This window comes from Emydura macquarii, unplaced genomic scaffold, assembly GCF_026122565.2.
Source record: "Emydura macquarii macquarii isolate MOO-44397 ecotype Brisbane River unplaced genomic scaffold, CSIRO-AGI_Emac_v2 contig_306, whole genome shotgun sequence".
NCBI classification, from domain to species: Eukaryota; Metazoa; Chordata; order Testudines; family Chelidae; genus Emydura; species Emydura macquarii.
The window spans coordinates 12,595,914-12,618,183 of record NW_027130443.1 but is presented as its reverse complement, the minus strand read 5'-3'; the positions used below and the strand labels follow the sequence as shown (position 1 = coordinate 12,618,183).

Genomic DNA, 22,270 nt, shown 5'->3' with positions numbered 1-22,270 from the left:
GTGCCAGCAGGAAGCATAAAAGCAGTGCAAAAACGATGGGTTGTGACATTTCAGAACCACAAGGAGAAAACAAAAACCGTGTTTGTGTCTGGACAAAGGTTCCAAACTTTGGCTTCTCCTCACTTCAGCAGCCCCTCTGAGAAGCAGCCTGAGATCTGCCAACTCAGTATTCAAAGGCTACCAAGCCAGCTTGGAGAGAACAGCGGCTCTCAGGTCACGGCGGATTTGCTGGGGTTTGAACTGGCAACCTAGATCTGATATAAAGCGTTCTGTGCGCCCACGCTTCGCAGTGGAGGTGCAAGAATAGCTCCCCTGGTGGATTTCTGTTGCCCTTGGCCCAGGAGTCCTCCCCTGCCTCTCATAAGTCACCTTTCCTGGGGCTAGTGTCTTCGGGTAACATCCATTTTGCCAAGGCTGGAATTGGAGTGGGAGGATGTGGGGGTGAGAATGGACTGGGGGGGGGGGGGTGAAATTCACTCCTGGACAGAAGCGCCAGCACAAGACTCAGACATGACTTTAGCCCTGCTTTGAAGGGGTTCAAGGGACTCACATGGGCTTCGGCACCAGGCTGAATTTCATCCTCCCCCTCACGTCTTCCCGTCTCCAGCTACTCAAGCCTTGTGTAGAGGAGCCCGTGACCACAGAGGGGGCTAAGGATTGCACCCACCTCAGCAGGGCGCTGAAGGCTTTCTCCTGCCCATCTTGACCCGCCTCACACCTGCCCAACTGTCTCTCGACACTGGGGAGAGACAATTCTAGGGGCAGTGTTCGTTTTAAACCAGCATCTAATGAGTTAACGCCAAAGGCTTCCGTTTGAGACCCCAGGCCTGGCCTGGAAACCCTAAAATGGTGCAAAATTTCACACCCTCCCCACCCCCCCAAAAAAAAAAAAAAAAAAAACAAGTGAACCTGGAAAATGAAACCAACAAACAAAATAGGGCTCCCCAGGGAAAAACCCAATCCAGAATAACCGACACTGAGCCGTGTTGCAGATCTTGTCCGAGTGGTCCAAGTTCTGCAGCAGGGCTCCAGAGGCATGCAGGGGAGGGAGAAGGGAGAGAAGAGAAGAGCATGTAAAAATCAAAACAGAAAGAAAGGAACAAGAATGAGACAGAGCGAGAGAGAGAGAGAGAGAGACCCAAACCAGTCAGAAATCAGATCCAAGCAATATGAGACCCGGAATTTAGGATTGCTGCGTCCCTCAGACAGACGGACACCCCTGCCCCCCCTCAGCTCCCGACAGTCAGACAAGCCCCTTCCTTCCCAGCCCCCCTCTCATGCATTCACTCTCAAAAGGGGGTTTTGCAGAAAGGGTTGAGTGAATCTTTGAAAGTTTGGCTTGGAACCTCGGTGGGGAGGGAGGGGTGGCAAGGGGGGTGGCTGTGGCAGTGAAGCACTCTGGGAAAAAATACCTCTTAGCGCCTGACGCAGCAGGGTGGCGGGGCTGCTGCAGTGAAGCATTATGGGAAAAGCAGCAGGGGAGGGGAGGCGAGGCAGTGGAGCACTATGGGAAAATGCTGCTCATCTCTTGGCGGAAGGGCCATGGGGAGATGATGCGGTGAAGCATTATGGGTAAAAAAAAAAAGTCTTGGCGTAACAGGTTGGGCTCCCGTAGGGGCCTGGATCTATGAACAGATGCCAGGGAAGCTGGAAGAAAGGCAGTGAGGTGTTCATTTAAAACACACCCCCACACACCCCCACCTCTCTCTCCTCTGGCGGCCAACTTGGTGCCGGTGAGAAGGTGAAGGCAAACAGCTGCCCAAGGAAGCTGCCATTGTGCAAAGGCATTAAATGCCTGGCGAGGTCCGGGCAAAGCCTAGGTACCACGCGAGTCCTGCTGACACCCCCGGGCGTAAGGGGAACGTAAGCGGTACCCGAGCCTCCTGGCGAGCCTCTGCCCTAGGATGAAGGGCACTCGTGCGGACCAAAGGATTCTGGAAGGGCCAGCTCCCTGACGTCGGGAACCCAGCCGTGGTCTGAGTCGGTTACTCGGGGCCCACCTGCACAACACACAGCAGCTGAACATGCGGCCCGAATGCAGCCAATGAGATTTCCTGTGGACTTCAGGAGGGCCAGGATGTCACCCAGCATCCTGCTACCCCCGTGGACTCCCGTCAGCACTGAACGGCCCTGCTGGCGTGGAGGGCGGACGTGGTTACAGAGCTGAGACAGGAGACACAGTAGAAGCACACCTCTTCCATTTCCTCTGTTCTCTCCTTTTCTCTTCTCTTTCATTTTCTCTTCCCCCCTTTTCCTCTTTCCTTTTCCGCCCCATTCCCTCTCCTGTTCTTTTCCTCCCCCTCTTTCATTTTCAGGGTCTTCTTCCACCTCAGGTTTTCACCTTCTCTCTGGCACTCTCTGTCCTCCGACTTGCAGGGAGCGTTCCTGGGACTCTTCTAGCACATTTGGCTTGCAGGGGTTAAGAGGGAGAAATGCTGAGCAGCAAAAACACGCAGAGCTGAGCAAAAAGCCTTTGGAGACGTTTTAGCCAAATCCTCAAGCTATAAATACTGAGGAGTGAATGTTTCCTTTCCAGCCGCTCTTGTCCAGGTTTTCTCGCTCCATTGACATAGTAAGAAATGGGACCACCTGTGGGCTGACTCATTTGGCTTCATAGAAACTCCAGCTTCTGAACCATATCAAGATTGCTTGAATGCCATGTAAAAAACTGGAGCCCAGTGAATGATTTGGTACGAATCATTTATGTAACCAATTTTACCTTTTTTTTTTCCCTCTCTCCTTTCTGTTCCCTTCCATTTGTGACTCCACGGAAGAGAGCGTGAGATTCCAGCCCGCGTTCATCATTCGTACATTTTATCTGTGGATCAGGGAAATGCTTCAGAGAAAGAGAGAATCTTTGCAACATTCCACGCTGGGCTTGTTAAATTCACGAGTCACCTGGCATCCTCCCTGGCCTGTGACTGGATGGCGTGTGTCACGGCATTGAGAGATCTCCAGCTAATTGTTCAATTAATTGTTCACCTGTGCCGAATGCTACCACCTTGCACTGGGAGCGTTTTACACCGCTCCTTTGCCCTAGGGGAAGGGACTGCACAAGAGACAGGTTAATGGTGAATGAGCCCCTCACTGGAAATTCACTCTCGACTAATATTCCATCTTAATGTTGCTTTTCATGAGGATCCGTGCTCGTAAAGCCAAAGAGCTCAGACATTCGTGGAAGGCAAACGTTGAAAGAGCATTGCTCAAAATTTGCTTTGGAATCTGAGCAAGAATTTTTTTTCACCATTTCCTCAGCTTTAATTATTACGGCCCATTTCTCTGGGGCCCATCACCCTGATATCTAGCCTGGACGTGAGGAGCTAGGCAGGGGTATTGATGATCTTCAGATTCAATCACTGTTGGGGCGAGCAAGGGGAAAGTTAGCAATCCGTCAGTGGATAAATGCTCCATTATATTTTGGCGTCTAATACGCAAGCAAAGGTTGGTGGAGTGATTTGAGGACTTCAGTAACTCGGTCCTAGGTCAGGGTCTGTTACAGGAATGGCTGGGTGAGGTTCTGTGGCCTGCCTTGTGCAGGAGATCAGACTGGATAATCATAAGGGTCCCTTCTGACCTTAGAGTCGCTGACTATTTACATAGCACCATGTGTGAGCGTGGAACTTTAAAGGCACAGCATCCTCGCTCAACTACTACTAATGGTTCTTTGCTTTTCTATAGCACCTTTCATGCTTGCACATATTAAAACACTCCCGTGGGAGAGGGAAACTGATTGGGGAAACTGAGGCACGCAGCGAGGCAGTGACTTGCTCTCAGGATCACAGGGGCAGAGCGGAGACCAGAACCCAGCAGTCCTGGCACCTAGTACCCAGCTCGAACTGCTAGACTGGGGTGCTGCCCTGCTCACTCTCTGAAAAGTCGACGGTGTGTCATTCAGCCGTTGTGACATTTCTGGTGCTGCCCAAGGTAACGTTACACAATGTTACGAGGGAGGAAGCTGACAGGCAGAGCCCGGGGGTGTGGGGGGCAAGAAGCGGGACTCTACTGCTCTGACATGGTGGAAGCTGATTCTGAACAGCCTCCAAGCGGGGCTCAAAAGGGACAAAGCAAATTCTCTGCAGTGCTTGCGTCTGTCTCCCTTGGGGTCTTCCTCTCCACCAAGAGAGATGCCCTGGTCAGACCTGCCAGCCTTTCCCTGGTGAGAAGTACAGTTGAGAGACAAGCTGCCCAGAGAATCAGCTGGATCTTATTTCTGGAATCTGGAATCCTTGGATTCAGCTCTTCTAGAAGCTCTTGGATCCAGAATCTGGAACCTTTCCCATCTGGACCTTCTAGACTGCCAACTTTGCAGAACCTGGAACCTCTTCGAACTTAGTGCTGTGAGGGCGGGATTGCCAGAGGGGGGAGGAGGAAGAGGAGGAAGACAGAAACAGAAGGTATAGCGTGGAGGAGGGCAGAGAGGATGACAAGGTTTTCCCAGTGCAGGGAGCGAGGTGATTTTTGACTGAAGTTGAGTCAGTTCTGGCTGTTGGATGGAAAAAACCCAGGTAAAATGCTGGCGAGATCCCACCAGCTCCCTGGTTTCCCCAGGGTCCTGCTGGTAAGAGCATTGCCTCTTGACGCGCTGGGTTGTTCAAAGCAGTAGTGGAGCAGGGTCGTTATCTTGCTGGCAGACGATTATTTTAATGGCCTCTTGGCTCACTGCACCTCGCAGGCTGCATGGCAGGGCTTCGGCGTTTCCTCTCGGTTGCCGGGTCAAATCCACCTGAACAGCAGTGCTGAGGAACGGCTTCTGGGTGGTGGATAGACACCTCTCCAGGTGAAACAAGAAGGCTGGGACGCAGTCCGGTTCCCCATCGACGGGCAGCCTGGACTGGCATCAACTAGCCACCTGGCTGATTGCCTCAGCAGAGAAACCAAGGGCTGTGGAGACACCTCCCCCGTGGGTCAGAGCTGAGATACAGCCCGTGGGACTTTCTCCCGCTGCTGGCTTGGCTTGGCGCTGGTCTTTGGAGCTGTCACAGCAACAGTGGCCTGGTGCTGAGTCCACCCCGACCCTGCAGGCTCTGTGCTGGCCCCCAATGCGTGGGGCACTACCTTTCTCTCACTTTGCTCAGAGAAGAACTTCAACCTGCCCGCTGAGTTCTGATAACTCGTCACACCTGCCACAGCAGTGAAATGCCGTTCTGCAGAGAGACTGGGACCCAGAACTTCTGGGATCTATTCCTGGCACTGGCACTGACTCCCTGTGTGACCTCAGGCGAGTCACCGCCTCGCTCTGTGCCTTGGTTTCCCCATCTGTACAATGGGGATGATGCTAGTCACCTGTTGCCCAGGGACGGTTGGGAGGAGTCACATGAGTGTCTGTAAAGGCCTTTGAGGTCCCTCGCTGGAGGGCACTAGAGAAAGGACCACGTGTAGACGTGGATTCTCCCTGCTGGGTGTCATCTGGATTTATGCAGCCAGGGCCGAAACCAAACTCAGCAACCAAGAATCCCCATCCTAAATTAGAGCCAACACAAGTCCCAGAAGAGCTAGGGAAATAGCTTCAGGGCCCAGGAGGTCCAGAACAGAGTCTTCTTCCCTGGAGAAGGCCTGGGTTAGTGCTTGAACTCCCCCGGAGTGCAGAGCGTGCAGGGCTCTGCAACCCTGCTGCAGATACTGCCGCGAATCCCCCAGTGGTGCAGCGCAGGGGGGCACGGGCCGTCTGCCCCAGTGCTTGTCTCCACTCCGGTGCCGTAGCTGTGCTGCTGTGACCCCCTAGCGCAGACGCAGGCGACAGCGACAGAAGGGGCTTTTCCGTTGCTGCAGGAGACATTCTTCCGCTCACCGCGCTGCGTCTACACCAAGGGCCAGGCCAGCACTGCCCCAGCGCTCAGGGGGACGATGTTTTCCACATCCCCGGGTGAGGCAGCCACGCCGATCTACATTTTAAGTGCGGACCAGGCCACTGAGAGGGGCTGGCCCCTCAGCCAGGAACTTGTGGCTGGCTCTGATGAGATCTGTCTGCCCAGCCCGTCAGCACCGGTGCCTGGCCTCTGGCCTCTGCTGAACCCATCGGCAGATCCTGGCCCTTTGGAGATGCTCCAGTTCTGCTGCTGCGAAGTGAGATTTGAACCCAGGCCTCCATACGGAGACCTGAACACCCAGGACAGGGGAAGATAGAGCCTTGAGTCTGGCGCCTTAGACCACCCAGCCATCTTAACACTGACCTAATGGCACGGTCTTATCGGGCGTGTGATGAAAAGCTCCCCCTGCTGTCTCCCCCAGGACTGGGGACACTCAGGCCCTGCCGGATCAATCCGTGGAGGCCTTGCTATAATGAATGCTGAGGTGAGGCCAGCCCCAGGGGAGTGGGGTCTCCTTCATAAAGAGCACGTCTGTTTCTCCCGCCTGGCCATGCCCAGGAAAGCAGGCTCGTGCCAGTACAGGGCAAGCAGCCCAGCTCCCGGCCTGAGGTGTCCCCAGGAATGTCTTGGGTCTGCCCCATGCAATGAAAGTCTGCAGCACAGCACGAGGGACCCACGCTGGAGTCCGCCTGGCAACATCACCCCGCGCCAGTGCCGCACAGGGGCCATGCCCTTCCCAAGGGAGGAGGTAGGGGAGAGGGGGCGCTGGATTCCTGGGCGCACCTGGACTGGACTAGCCTGCGGGAAGGGGTGGGGCAGAATGGTGGAGGCACCAGGCCCCGTCAAAATGAAATGCAGAGGTTCCAAGTGAAACGGCTCCCGGCTGCTTTCAAGGTTCACGGCCCTTTGCTAGGAACTGCGCCTGCCCTCCCCAAATCCAGAGCCCTCCTCCCCACCCCCGCCCCCACCCCTCCAGTTGCAGCTAATCTTAAATTCGTGGCAGGCACAAGCCTGGGAAGTAAGAGGCAGCTCCCCGTGCAGGATTGTGGCGAGTGGTTTCTACCAATGCAGACTCACAGTTTGTCCCTACGAGCAGCATAGCAATCAGAGAGGGAAAACAAGAGCAGATTAATGAGCCGTCCCGGCGCGGCGGTAAAGTGGCAGGCAGAAGAGGAGGGGAGGGGAGAAGAGAGCACACGCACACCCCATGCACACGCCGGCCGTTGCACCGTTCGGACACCGGCCCGTCTGACCGACACCAAAGGCTCAGATGCAGCTGAAGGAGCACGCATGGGTCGTTAGGCAGAAGCTCCCTTAAATCGTAGGATCAGAGAAGATGAGGGTTGGAAGGGACCTCAGGAGGTATCTAGTCCAACCCCTGCTCAAAGCAGGACCAACCCCAACTAAACCAGCCCAGCCAGGGCTTCTTCAAGTGGGGCCTTAAAATCCTCTAAGGATGGAGATTCCACCACCTCCCCAGGTAACCCATTCCAGTGCTTCACCACCCGCCTAGGGAAAAAGGGTTTCCTAATATCCAACCAAGACCTGCCTCACTGCAACTTGAGACCATTGCTCCTTGTTCTGTCACCTGCCACCACTGAGAACAGCCTAGCTCCATCCTCCCTGGAACCCCCTTTCAGGTAGTTAAAGGCCGCTATCAAATCCCCCCTCGTTCTTCTCTTCTGCAGCTGAAATGTCAGAGCTGGAGACACGCTCCCTGTTGGAGGGATCAGCCCATGTTAAAGAGGAGGCAGTCTCTGCCAGTCACCCTGAGAGCTCCCGGCCTGGGGATAAGTTTGACCCTGTTTGTAGCAAACAGGGGGAGCCCTCGCCCTCACCCCGAGGGTGCCGCAGATCCCTGGCCTTGCATCGCTGCCAGCCAAGCAGAGGCGTCACTCCAGGCAGGGGGCAAAGAGATCTGGCGGAGAAGGGAAGAACAAAGGTTGAAGGGGTGGAGCAGGGAGAGACGTGGGGAGAAACCCAAGGTCGGGGACAAACTGGCGTTGGGGCTCAGCGGCTCATCTTAGTGGAAAGCAAAGTGTGACGGGAACAGCTCAGTGTGCATCTCGGCTCCGCCTGAAGGCGGGCTGTGGGGAGGGAGAATTAGCTCTCTGCACCTGTCCCGCCACTGGTACCCTCTCTACATGGAAGTGTGGCCAACTCGGAGGGTCCAAAAATCAGTGTCAGGCCCCCCAAAATCAGGAGGGTGGCATAAAAATCATGACATTTAAACAAAACTTGGGTTCTTTTCTTAGCCTCCTGATGCCCCGGAGAATAGCTCAGTCCATACCACAGAGACCCAGCTGCACACATCTGTCAGGGACTGATCCCCCCGCACTTGCCCGGGCTGGGGGCAGCCATCAGCTTGACATAACAAATGGCTCCGTCTTTTGGGGGCACCGGCTACTAGTTCTGGAGCCCTGAGCGTGGGCTAAAGAGATCGTCAGACCAAATTCACCTGGGGCACCAGATGGTGCCAGTGGGAATTCCGTCCAAGTGGAGTTTGCAGTGCTTAGCCATAGGATGATTTGTGGCACTTGTTTTTAACTGCGGGGTACGTAGCTATGGAAGCGTGGGGCAGAGCTGTGCAGAACTGGAACCAAGGAGGCCGCTTGCCTATATCCAGGGAGGCCAGGCTAAAAGTCAGCTCAAGACGGAGGGTCTTGCAGAGCGAGTGGCATACACCGCGCTCTCTCTCCTGGAGACATTACATTAGTTCTTTCTTTCACTGCTCTTTTCACACGCCCATTGATGCCACCAGGTCCCATCGTGGTGGTGCCCACAAATAAGGGGCAAAGCCGTGCACCCTCGCTGGCTTTTATTTCCGAAATGGCAAAGAAAGGAAGAGCTAATGCAGGGCAGGAGCACGCAGCGCGCTGAACTCGCTCTGGATCGGCCACCTCGAGTCGACTCCCCAGCACGCACTCAGAAAGGCTCCCGCCCGTCACAGCAGCCGGCCAAAGCAAATCAGCCCCCGCCCACATGCTCATAGGTGACATCAGCAACCGCACAATGACCCCCAAATCCCTGGCCTCCTTGGGGAGACGCCAGCATGCCACCTCCCCTAGAGTGCTATGCCGGGTGCTTAAAAGCAGCACGGTTATTTTCCCAATCGTCAAGTCGAGGTGAAAGCCTGGCTGTCTGGCAGTGAACCCTCCTGGCCGAGGTCAGCCAAGGCGGCTGATGGGGGCATCAGAGCTGCTGCCGAATTAAAATACAACTGGAGACACTTCCAAAGCTTTAATTTCCAAGCACCTCAGAGCGTGTCTATGGTGAAAAAGCCATCTCTCTGCACCCCCCCTCCCCAAATGTCAGACACATGGGCTGAGCACATGAAGGCTTCCCCTTTAAGGAAGGGCTGGTACCATCTCTTATGCTTAGATTGGAAGATCTTTGGGGCAGGGACCGTCTTTTTATTCTGGGTCTGTACAGCGCCTGGCACTCTGGGCTCCCAGGCCATGACGAGGGCTCCTCGGTGGTGGTATCTATGACTGAAGCCGGTAGCAGCCCACCTAAGGGCCCTTTCCCTCTGCTTGTGGAGGGGGGAAGGACCTATTAAGGGGTCCCTAGCTCAGGGCTATTTAAGGGAGCCCCGAGTGTCTCCAGCTGCATCTCGGTGCCACACGCCAGAGGGTCCGAGCCCCTCCGAAGGGAACGTGAGAAGAGCCCGCCCCGCCCCCCCCCCACGAGGAGGAGGAGGAGGAGGAGCCGCCCTTACCTCTCACACACGCGGACCGTCCAGGCGGCGATGATCCAGGAGGAGATGCTGAAGACCAGCAGCACGGTGCCGGGGCAGATGGTCATGAGGGTCTTCATGATGAAGCGGGTGTTGAAGTTGATCTTGTTGAGGGCGCCGATGCTGCGGGAGGAGGCGTCGGTGAAGAGCTTGCTGTGCAGCAGCATGACGCGCCCGATCAGGTAGAGGCGCAGGAACATGGGGATGGAGAGAATGATGTCCACGTCGGCGTCGGCCACCGAGGGGGTGTAGGTGAAGGCCAGCCGGGCCGTCCAGGTGAAGAGGTACTCGCCCGGGATGGGGTGGATGGCACAGACGATCAGCTCCAGGGTGATGAAAAAGATCCGCTCGTAGGTCATGGCTATTCTCCAGTCGTCCGCGCCGTTGTCCACCATGAAGAGCTGCGTGGGGAGAGGAGGGGCGGGTTAGGGGCAGGGCCATGCGCTGGGATGGGTCGAAAGGCCTCGCATGGAGCTGGCAGTCAGGAGAGGTGAGTTCTGGGTCCGGCCCCGCTGGCTGACCTTGGACAAACCCCTTCCCCTCTCACCCTTCCTCTGCCTAGACTGTGGGATGTGTAGGGCCGGGCCCGGCACAACATGGCCCTCGGCTCAGGTGTGGGTCCCCAGAGACTGCCACGTGACAAGCAGTGGTGAGACGTTCGCGCCGAGGAGCAAGCTGTGAGCCGCAACGGAGATCAGAGCCTGCCCGGGAGAGCGAACGACCTCCATGGACAAGACGGCTACAGGGAGGATTGTTATCCCCCTTCACTGGGCAGCCTGGAAGCCAGGCCTAGAAACCGACTCACCCTCGGGCATGCCGAAAGCCAGCGGGAGAGGTGAGAATTGAACTCACCCCTCCTGCCACCTCGCCCAGCTCGCTACCCAGCGGACCGACCTTCTAGTCCTTCAGCGACACCCGGCTGGACTGGTGATAAATAAAAACAAGGGCCTTCCTGTCCGCCCCGCCGGCGCCCGGTGCCGGATGTGCAGAGCAGAAGGGGAGGCCTGGCTCGACACTTCCCTTAAAATTCGGCGGCAGCCGACGGGAGGGAGGCAGAGTAGTTCGCGTCACGCCCGTCGGCTTTGTCACGTCCGTCGGGCGTGGCGTCTTCGCTGCGCCGCGCCGCTCGAGGGGGTGGTTTTCACCAGCCGACTTCCGGATCGAGCGAGCGAGGTCTTCGCTGGCCGCTCAGTCAATCCGGATAGATCGGTCTTGACGGCGGCGAATTTGTTGCCGGCAGTGAATACGTACCCGGAGAGATGAGTCCCCCTCATTGAAGCCCTGTTCTGAACGCAGCAGGAAAACGTGGGTTGAGAGAGGGTTCATCTCACCCACTGCAAAATGGATTTTTTCCCTGCTCCCTGCCATCAGCAGCAGGTTGCCTGTGGCGCTGCCTCAGCGGTAATTTCTGCCAATAACAACGTTTTCATGGGACGACTCTTAGCAATTCAGCCCTGCAATCTTCTCCTGGGATTCCGCCAGGCTCCTCCAGGGCCCACTCGGCACTGGAAGCGGCCGGGAGGGCTCTCCAGCAGAAGCCCTGCCTGAAGATGGATGCCCCATGGGCCACCTGCAACAGCTGGAGCTGTTCGTCTGAGTAATGACCGCACGCACCACCCAGCCCAAAGCCACTGCTTCGCAGCCTTCCGCAGCTGGGACGCTCTCATCCCGGGGCTTGCAGCCGGGATTTTCCACCTTCCCTGGCACTCACATAGGTTGCACAGAGCTTGCTTGCTTTGTCCGTCAAGTCAGGGCAGGGTGGCCCCTCTGCAGGCCCCTCTCTCTGCTGGTCTATTCAGTAATTCCCTCCAGCCCCCGACAGGAACCATTTATCAGCGCTGCTACAGACGCACAAACTTCCAAGAGACTCCGGCTTTGCTTACAATTCAGCTGGAGCAGACAGACCCGCACTAGCCCTGATCAAGCTCTCGCCCTGAAACCAGCGACAGAGTCACTGAAATGCAACGGGCTGGCTGCCCCATGTGCTTTCCTCGCGGCTCGGGCGGGATCGCGCTGGGCAGCCAGCCCTTCCCACTGCTCATGCCATCACGGCCGTGCTGTGCAGCTATTTTAACACCCACACTCGCTCCGAGCTAGCACTGGTATGTCCATCTGAGCTGGAAATTACACCTTTCAGCTCCAAACGCAGACACCCCCTCAGTTAGGATAAGAGCCAGGGCTCTGATTCTCCATCCCTTCGCCCCTCCTGACTTCAGCTGGGGCCAGATTTGGGAGTAGGCAGAGGGCAAGAAAATATGGCCCAGGGGAACCGTGAGATGGTCCTGGAGGGCTATCAGCACTCGACTGAATTAACCTGCGCAATTAACCAGAGCAAGCGCTCAGGGATGAGAAGGGGGATCTCTTTTCATGGAGTGGGATGCAGCCACTGTGCAAGATACACAGCAGCTTAGGACAGGAAATGAAGAAGAATTCCTCCCCCCCCAACTGAAACTACGGGAGTTAATTCACTATGGGGAAGATGTAATTAAAGGGCAGGGCACAGCAGCTGGCAACCCTGTGAATGGTGCTGCGCAGATTTTCATGCCACAAAAGGTCAGGACCTCTGAGCCGAAGGATGTGCTAACCACGTGTTAGTAAAGTCTCCCTTAAGCCGTCAACATAGATCTTAATAAGTGGGCCATGGGTCTCCTGCCCCGGGGGAGCATTTCACCCGGCCATCAGCACGGTCTCAGATGAAAGGTGACTTGTCAGCCCTGCTTCCTGCAGCACCACCCTGTTCCTTGGAGGCCTCCCAGCTACGTGGGATTGGAGAAGCTGAGCTGGGTCGGGTCGGGTTGGGTCAGAAGGAGCCAGATCCTTTTAAAAGAGCTCAGGGCTGGATTTGCAGCACATTGGGTGCTGGGCGAAACCTGCCCATAAACGTCACAACGGGAGCCTGCGGACGCCGCTCACAAATCTGACCCTAAAAGGGAGCAGAGTTCTTGTGAACAGCCGAGTCCCGTGGAGGGTTCTGAACCTTGGAAATCCGGCCCGCAGCTCTTCGGAAAGGTTCCAGCCCTTCCTGACCCTGCTCTTCCTCTTCGATCTGACAGGAGCACAGTTGTGGGGCTCAGAGACAGTCTCAAACCCCTCCCTGCTTCAAACCCCTCTGAACTTTGCGGGGGAGGAAGGGCTTGAGAAACCGGGATCCAGGTCTGAGTGTTGCAGCTCTGGGAAAGCTACAACACGTCCACCCAGCCAGGACGGCTAACCAGGCGCCCCCTGTACTGGACAAACCCAGGCTCCCTGGAGAGCTGGTGCCAGGTCTCAGGAACAGGGTAGGGTTTGGTTCGAGCTGGGCTCTAGACCACATGCACTGGGATTCCCAGAAGAAGGTTCCCATCGGATTTCACGCTCCCATCAGCGGCGCCCGGTGACCGCACCAACTCCGCTCCCCCCGCCGCCCGCTGTGGAAGAGGGGCGGGGACGTGCGCCGGGGTGGGCGGCTCACCTGGATTTCTCGGGCATGGTACATGATGACGAGGCCCAGAAGTATCATGGTGGAAAAGCTGATCAGGCATTTCAGTGCAAATGAATACGAAGACGCCTAAAAGGGGGAGACAGAGAGAGGAGCAGCGTCAGGCCTGGTTTCCCCTTCACGCTGCGACCAATGGCGGGGATGGTCTGAGCTCTGCTCTTTCAACAGGCACACACGGATCCGTCGGGGAAGACCCTGTGCAGCGCTGCTGGGACTCAGCATCTCTTCATGGGTGAACTGTGCCTTGAGCGGCAGCCCGGCAAACCACCGGCATGCCGCAGGGATCCTGACTCTGGGAGTGCTCCAATCCTTGGGCAGGCCATCAGCCACCAGGCGGCCACGCCTGCTCTGAACTCCAGGCTGGGCTGCTGGCATCTCAAGTGAGTCCACGCAGCAGCTGAGCGGCGTAATGCCCAGGGCGGGTACCTAGGACCTCAGAGGGTCTTGCACTCGGGCGGGTGGCCCATGCCAACCTGGCCGCACTGCTATTCTTAATGCTAACCCTCTGCCCCTCTCTATTGTGGTCAGCCAGCATTTGGCAATAATCCGTTAAGCCTCCCAGCTCCCCCCGCCGGAGAAGTATTAGGATCCACCTTTCTTTCACAGACAGGGAAACTGAGGCACGGAGGCGATGCGACTCGCCCCAGTTCACCCAGCTGGTCCGAGGAGGAGCCAGGAATAGAATCCAGCTCTCCAGAGTCCCCGGGGACTGGTTCTGGGCATCAGTGCCTCGCGCTGGAGGCTGCCAGCTCTCTGGGGACAGATGTGCATGCCAGCTTCTGTAGCGGCAAGAGCTGGGTCTCTGAAGTCACAGACAAACCCTCCCCACGTGCCCAACATGCAGTCGGCAGAGGGAGCGCTGGACCAGCGAGCCGTACGGGAGCGTGCCAGGGGCAGGGGGGTTATTTGCATGAATGAGTCTATCTGGTCCTTCCCCCCCCGCCATTTCTGCATTTGCAGGGGGTACGATTCACTGGTCACGGAGCGGAGCCAGCCGGACAAGAATGATAAAGCATCTCGCTGAGCCAGGACTGTTTACGCTGTCAGCACAAAGCGCCCATCAGCGTCAGACGTCTCGGCGAAGGCCAGGGTCCATTAATCCTCAGTGCCGCTCCAGGAGGAAAGCCAGCGCTGGGGTCGGTGCAAACCCAGACGCACAGGGAGCGCACACACGATACACAGAGAGCAGACACACACCTACGTCCGCGCACGCCCACCGGCATGCCTACACCCACAGATGCTCCAGTGCACGCGCGCTCACACGCTCACAGACAGGCTCTGGGACGCTCCGACACACACGTTTAAACACGTCCACCTTCCCCCAGACAGACCCACCAACAGATCCACGTGCGCTCCCCCCATCAAGCAGACATTCAAACCCCCTCTCCCCCCCCCATCTCTCTCATATGCTTTCCTTATCCCTGCCGCGATCCGGTCCTGAGCCGCAGTGTGCCAGGTGCTGTACAAACGCTAACGCGGCCGTCTTGCACTCACCCGGTCTCCAGCTCCCGGGTCCACCCACCAGGATGAAATTCACCCTTGGGCACGGGCCCAGCGCGAGCGCGAGGAGCCAGCTAAGTTTCACTTATACTCCAGGGCCGGGACGCCCAGGATCTTCTCCTTCCCAAGGGTGATCCCCATAGGGCCCAAGCAGGACTTGCCCCAGCCTCTCCTCAGCACCAGGCCCGTCCGTCCCCCGAGTCCCCGGCTCCACGACCGGCCGCGGTCCCTACCTTGGTGTAGACGCCCCAGGAGAGCTCTGTCTCGGTCACCATGACGACGATGCCGAACATCCCGAAGATCAAGGCGTAGTCACTCAGGCGCTTGCGCTTCTCGAAGAGGGCCCGCCGGTGGCCCAGCCTGTAGCCGACGTTCTGGTTCTTCCTCTGGTTCCGGGAGCGCGCCTCCCGCTCCTTTTCCGCCTCCCAGCTGGGGTCCGAGCCCTTGGCCTGCTCCGTCCTGGAGACCACCACCTCCAAGCCGGCGCTGTGGAGGGTCTGCAGGGGCTGGGTCTCGGCGCGCAGCTCGCGTTGGGAGGCGCTCGGGCTGCTCAGGGCTCGGACCACGCCTCCATTGTACTTGCAGCTGTTCATGGCTATCTCGCTGAAGGGGTCAGGCTGGCTGGACGCCGGCTTGGATCCAGCATGGTTCAGAACTGGGGAGTCCGCATTTACCTGGAAGGAGACGGGGTTAGAGAGACACAGACCTGGGGTCAGAGAGAGCAGAGGGGGCAGGGGAGAGCACGCCCCCTTCTTCGCCCAGGCCTGCAGCCTCCGTTCTGTACAGCCGGAGTTGAGCTAATGCGGGTGGAGGGCTAGTTATTATTAGTCCACGTCGCTTCTCGAGAATCACAGCCCGGCAGGATGGGCAGAGAAGGCAGTGCAGGCCTCAGCCTGTTCTCAAACGCCCTGAGCTGCCCTCAAACCCCAGTTCCCTTGCAGCGACGAGGTGGTGGTGATCCGGGGCGCTCACCCCACCCATCGGGCAGGGAGACGCCCGACAGTCCAAGATGCTGAGCTGTAGAAGTGTGAAGATAAACGCCCCATTAGCGAATGGATGGGGAGGCCCAGAGGCAGGGACTATGCTGGGTGAGAAGGCTGCAAGGGCCTGGCCTAGAGGTGCGGGGTGTGTCTGCCCGGCCTTGCCCACCCTTGGGACCATTGCAAAACAACGTAACCGCCAGGCAAGGTGAAATTCACACCTGGGCAGCAGGCCAGGAGGAGAGGACAATGACAGGATGGGGCGGGGTATAATGCAGCTCAGATGCTCTGGTGATGGGCACTCTGTAAAAAATAGATAGAGAAAGAAAGAAAGAAAAAGAATTCTGCAGCCCCTTGGGCTACAGGTGCACATGCTAAGGCATTGTTACCAGCTCTACTCACTAGGCAATACACCCTTCCCAGGGCTGGGAATAGAACCCAGGAGTCCTGGCTGCCAGTTCCTGCTCTCACATCCGAACACTCCCAAAGACACCCAAAAAAAATAAACCAACAACTCAGCTAGTTAAAACACTTTGATCCCAAAGGTATTTTACAAACTTAACTGTGCACAGGGATCCCTTTGACCACCCGGGAACGGTGGCGACTCACAGCGACAGGGTCATGCAGGCAGCGAAGAATTCCGGGCCCAGCTGAAATGACCCCAGGGTGGGGGGTTGGACAGTGGCAGGTTGTAGTGACTCATTTAAGGGACAGGATCACGAGCCTGGGGGGGCGGGTCACAAACAGCTGTCGGGTGCGTGACCACGCTGCCCTTCCCATGTTGCTAAGTGGGACAGGGGAAAGTCAAGAAGAGAATAAAAATCACTGACCTACACAGCATGTACCATCGGCAGACAGGCAAGGGTTGCCGAGGTAGATGCTTTGTAGTTTGCTGCCTAGTGGGAAGGGAAGGGCTGCAGCCGCAAACGGGGCGTGGACAGGTCTGTCCGGGTCCCTCTAATGAGACTTTGATTGTTCCTGAACTGTGCAGAGCCATCTTGCTGGCTGGCAAACAGGCCTTTCCCAGGCACTGATTAATGGCCTGCATCTGGCGCGGGGCACGGATTGGGGAATGAATCTCCTGTCTGTTAGCCGAGCGCATGCACATCGAGACAGAGCGCCCACAGCAGATTTGGAATGATGCTTCCCCACCCGCTCTGGAGCCAGCACATCCAGGCCAATCGCTCCAACTCTGAGGCGCAGTCACTACTGAAACGAGTTTGTTTGGGCTTAGTATAGCTGGCAGGGGGATGTTACAAAAATCACCCACCCAGGCAACCCAGGCGACTTCAAGGTTCTCTGCTTGCATTGGAGCCAGGGCAGGAAGAGAAGAGGAAAGTCTGTGTATGTGCGCATGCATACACAAACATGCATGGCTATATAGTCACAGGAACATAGGAACTGCAGTTCTGGGTTGGACCACAGGACTATCTAGCTAGTGTTGAACAGGAAATGAGAATTTCCCATCTCATGACAATTTTTGAGTTTTCAAAAAATTTTCCCATCCTGAATCAGGACAAAGTCAAAATCTAAGACATTTTCACAAACTGATAACAAAAACACCAAAAAATTCAGATCAGGCCAATCAAAATGTTTGGTTTTGAGAGTTTCTAAACATTTCATTTTGATGTTGACCTTTAAAAAAAAAAAAAAGAAGAAGAAGAAGGAATTCTTTTACGTGTAAATTAAGTAAAATTTTGAAACAAAAAGCCATTATGAACCAAAACGGTTCATTTAGAAAATGGCCTAACATTCCATTCCAACAATTTTAAATCTTTTTTTCATTTCTTTCCCCCATCAGGAGATGTGTCTAAACTGCCTCTTTCCCATGAACAGTTTTGGTTTTGACAAATCATCTAGCCTGTCCCCTACATTAGCCAGTATCAGAGAGAAAAATCCTACAGGAGGGATAACCTTCTCCCAGGGAAATTTCCTTCCTGACCCCTATTAGAGATTGGGGCTCATGCCTTGAAGCATGAGGGTTTAGAGCCCTTCCAAAGCTCTAAGCTATTTATTTTTCATAATTGCCGGCTGTAATGCTGGCTATTCTCATTACACGTCCTCTGCACCGCTTTTCTGAGCGCTGCTCAGCTCTTGGTCTCAATGCTGCCGTGTCAAGTGGCTCGCTGCACCCTGGGTGGAGAAGCACTTCCTTTGCCAGATGTCAATTTGCCACCGTCCAGCTCTGTGGAATGGCCCCTCTCGTTCTTGCAAGGACATGAAAAGCCTCTAAATCTTGCTTGAAGCAGCCTGCCCCGTCACTAGACCCAAGCATTGCAGATGAGCATGAAAATCAAAACCCTCTTTCCAAAAAGCTGTCAGAGCCTAACAGCAGCAGGGCTGGGGGCTTTCCTGGGTACACAGAAAAGGGGACAGAGGTAGTGCTGAGCACCGTCATCCAGCCCCTGCATGGCCCACCTGCAGTCGGGAAAGGTAACACAAGGCAGGATGGCTTCTCCTCACATTTCCAAGCTCCTCCCCGAAAGCAGCCGCTGAGACCTCCAACGGCTCTGCTCTGCTCTTGAGTACTCCTGAGAAAGGCCAGGAGAAGATGCGGAACTGGACCCGCCCCACAAACCTAAGCCCTGCTCTCCCTGGGATGGGTTCAAAGCCCGTCAAAGTCAATGGGAGGCCTACTGCTGTCCACGGGCTATGGATGCGGTCCTCTGTTTCCTCTCTCTCCAAGGGGAGGCACAGATCAGGCTAACTACTTGGGACACCGCAGGACGCCGAAAGCCCGTCGAGAGAACGCAGCGAGCCTGCAGACCCAGGGGGGACAATGCTGCTCGCTGGTGCATTGGGATGGCAGCTGGCTGGTGATGGGGTGTGGCAAATCCAGCCCAATCTCCAAAGCCATTCCCACCTTGTGGCCACGGGGCCAAATAAGTGGGTCTTGTTTCAGCTCCTTGAGGCTGAGTTGTGAAGGTCAATGTCCCAACAGAGGTCCCTGTTTGCAGGAAGGATAAGGACCAGGGTGGGAAGGGTGAGGCTGTGTCATCAAAACCACGGCCCCATGTGACAACAGAAGAAAGTTTGGAGACCCCCCTCCCCCCATAATTCCGAGACCCCCCTGCCCTCCTAGGTGCAAAGACTGCAGGTGACTGTGCCCTCTGACCTGCGGTTGAGAACCCATCAACTCAGGGTAGGACATTCCCCCCCCCCGGCAAAGCTTGAGCAACACACACGCACGCACGCACGCACGCACACACGCGCACACAAGTTGCCACTCAAGCACAGTGAATGATCCCCAGGTGCCAGAGCTGCTTCATTCAGATAATCGCTCGGAAAGAATAATGCAAGAAAGAGAGAGAGAGAGAGAGAGAGAGAGAGAGAACAAACAGGGTCAGAAACAATCCATATGATTTGCCCTTGATTTCCAGAGATTTCACCTGGAAAATGGAGGCGGGGGGACAGGGATTACGACCCACCGCAGGGCATTCCTGGTCGGCGCAGAGAAACAGAGCACACAAAAAAGAAAAGGCAAGGTCAGACCTACCCTTGGCGAGCGGGTGCTCAGGTACCACGGTGATGGGCATGGGTGAAAGGGGCTGGTGTGGGGTGGAAGGCTCCGTACCCAGCTCTGCCACTGGCTCTCCAGTCACGGCATCCCTCTGAGCCATGGCTCCCTGCTGATCAAGCTGCAATTCCCCATCTCACGAGGGGGGTGAGGTTACGGGCCATCCCTGGGAGGCTCCCAGGTACCAAGCCGAGAGGATCTCAGTGCTCTCTGCTGCAAAGCTCCATGCACAAAACTCTCTCCCAGGCCCCGTTTTTTTTTTTCCATACCTTATATATCCGAAGAGAGGCACCACACATAACCTCATAAACCTGATTCTAAATGCAGTGAGATGGAGGAGGGCATTTGCAGTGTGGAAGCGTACACAAAACATACAGTACTGCGGGTCAGACGGTATATATTTAAATGTCTGGGCAGCCGGCCAATTCAAAGGGTAGCACTTAACTGCAGTGCACATGAGAAAACAGAGACCAGGTATACAGTGTGGTCCAACTTTATTTTGTAACATGCACTGCAGTTAAACATTAAACTCAGGTATTGGTAGAAAAAACACACATAAATATATGTCTAAGGTTATAGGATACACACACGCAGATAACGTGCATACACTGATTAGACTGATAGGTGGAGACACACACACACACACACACCTGGGATGGGCGTCTAGAGGGTTTTTACCAAAATATAAATGCCATCTCAAAAGGCAGCTCACTGCAGAGCATGCACACAGCTTAGCTGGGCAACTGCAGAGCTGAGAGTTACAAAGATCTGCAGAAACGACCTGCAAGCAAGTCGGCCACTGAACTCCTTGCTGCATGGAACAGCTGCAGGCTGGTTAAAAAAAAGAAAACAAGAAAAGAAGGGCCCTGTGCGATTTCCCAGGACCACAAGGTCTTTTAAAAGCATCCAGCAGGTACGAATTCACCCACCGACACCCAGTGACACTTACAGTAGCTTGTAAAATCCACTGCTGTGCTTGCACCAGGGTAGCTGGGAGTAGGGAGGGCTTAGGGGGCAGACGGGCACCACTGGGCTGTTGATTCTGGAGCAGGTTAGTGAGAGGCACCAAGACACAGATCTGGTCGCCCGTGGATCTGTGCGTGTGTGTTGGCTGGCGCGTCTGAGGCAGCCCCAGCTCCTGGAGGGTGACTGATACAGTCAAGAGAACAAGCAACCAGAGGCTGAATACAGAGGAATATTTAACCCTTAAACAGCACTTTGCATCTTCCTAACCTCTGAGGACAGGACACGACGCAATGGGCTTAAACTGCAGCAAGGGAGGTTTAGGTTGGACACTAGGAAAAGCTTCCTGACTGTCAGGGTGGTTAATCACTGGAATAAATTGCCATGGGAAGCGGTGGAATCTCCATCCTTGGAGATTTTTTAGAGCAGGTTAGACAAACCTGTCAGGGATGGTCTAGATATTACTCGGTCCTGCCATGAGTGCAGGGGACTGGACTAGACGACCTCTCGAGGTCCCTTCCAGCCCTAGGACTCTATCTTCCGCGCTCTGTACAAACCACTGTGCGAAGGAACTCAGCGGTCTTTCGTTCATAGCGCAGCTGCCGCTGTTGCCTCCAGAGAATAACCCCACCATAGCAGCAGCCCTGATCTACTGCTGTCACCTCAAAGCAGACGTCCAGGGATCCCACCACCTGCCACTGAAATGCACCCACCTCTGGGGCGCAATGCATCACCCTGCTTAACCAGAGCAACAGGAATTCTTGGTGACAGCAGCGAGCGGCTTGGCTGCACAGTTCATCTGAAAGGCACCCCCTGAAGCTGCAGGTCAGGAGCAATTCATCAAAACCGCGAGCTCCCGCGCCACTTGCGTTTTCCATGCTGGTCTCTCCTCCAACTACTGACCAGGCCTAACTCAGCTTATCACAAAAGACCTGGCCGTGTGATAGGAGCGCTATTCCAGGAGAACCCAGAAAGCATCCCCACTTCACACTGGCTAGCCTGGAATTACTCCAGCCAAGATCTCCCCGGGTGGCAGACGGAACAAAAGCACCTCTCCTTCCAGTTCTCGGAGACTCATTTCGCCAGGGCCCTGGAGATCTACATTGTTTATCTGAACAGAAATTAATGAACAAGAATCACAGGAACAAAGTCAAGGGAGCCAGCAGAAGTGGAAATGTTCTGTTCTGGTCCCGGCTTTGGGAGCTGTGGGGGCCAGATCGAAGACATGTCTCTGAAGGACATGGGACACAGAGAAACACAGGGAGCGAGCTACAGGGGAAGGTGATTAAAGCACAGGACGCCCAGCTTCCTTTCAGGAGGAGGAAGGAAGGCTGGTGAAAATACAGGAGGTGGGTTCAGAGACAACAAAGCAAGACCAGAAGCGTGGGCTAGATCCTCGGGCCGGAAACGTCCCAGGCCTTAGAATGGGGTAACACGCAGTGTCGCTTCCATTACAGCTGTGTGACTAACGGAGCCATCTCTTCGCTGGCAATTCCAAAAATACTACTACTACTACTACTAATAATTGGGGGGGAAATCATTTGGGGTTAAACTGAAAATGAAAATTTCAAAATTTTCGACAAATCAAAAGTGAAAGAATAATTGGTTTGGGTCGAAATAAATGTTTTGCTTTGACCCTGAGCATTTTAAATTTTTTTTTTTTTTTAAACAATAACATTAAAGAAACTTCAAACCGACGTCATGTGGATTCATCATTGTGCGGCATTTTGAGTTTTTTGGAATGTTTTTGTTTGTTTAAGGTTTCTTTTCCACTGGGACAATCTGGCAAAATCACAGAACATGCTGGGGTCACCGAACCTGCATTGTTCACTGGGGGAAAAAATGTTTCGGTCCAAAAAAAAAAAAAAAAAAATCGCCCGGCTCTAGTTTGATCTATTGAGAATCTGGGGAACGTCGTTGCCCGCCCACAATCGAGGGCCCTTCCCCCAGCCTAAGGGGCGGAGCTAGTATATTAAAATAATTCTGGGGGACAATGAACGATAAAACTGGGGCAGGAGTGAGGGTCGGAGGGTCAAAAACGGGGAGCCAGAGGCTGACGCTTACTGAGCTAGTTTCAATTGTAGAGGCGCACACACCATCTCACACATACAACACACAAAATCGTATACACAACAGTCACACACACACTCGTGCTCTCTCTCACACACACGCACACTTGCTTGTGATCACATACATTTTCACACACAAACCCCGCTGTGGCTTCACACAGCAACACACCCAGAGATAGGTGCTCACAACCCCCCACGCAAACAATCACACACTAACAAC

General features: G+C 55.3%; 1 protein-coding gene across 2 annotated transcripts in view; it reads right to left on the bottom strand.

The window, feature by feature from the left end:
- KCNN1 (potassium calcium-activated channel subfamily N member 1) overlaps window positions 1–22,270 on the bottom strand; it is a 47,078-nt gene that overhangs the window by 10,444 nt on the left and 14,364 nt on the right. For both annotated transcript variants that reach the window (XM_067559891.1, XM_067559900.1), the window contains exons 2-4: window positions 14,755–15,195; window positions 12,995–13,090; window positions 9,526–9,944 (exon numbers count right to left, since the gene is read on the bottom strand). In XM_067559891.1, coding sequence (XP_067415992.1) covers window positions 9,526–9,944; window positions 12,995–13,090; window positions 14,755–15,114 — 875 coding nt within the window. In that variant the 5' untranslated portion in view covers window positions 15,115–15,195. The remainder of the gene's footprint in view (window positions 1–9,525; window positions 9,945–12,994; window positions 13,091–14,754; window positions 15,196–22,270) is intronic.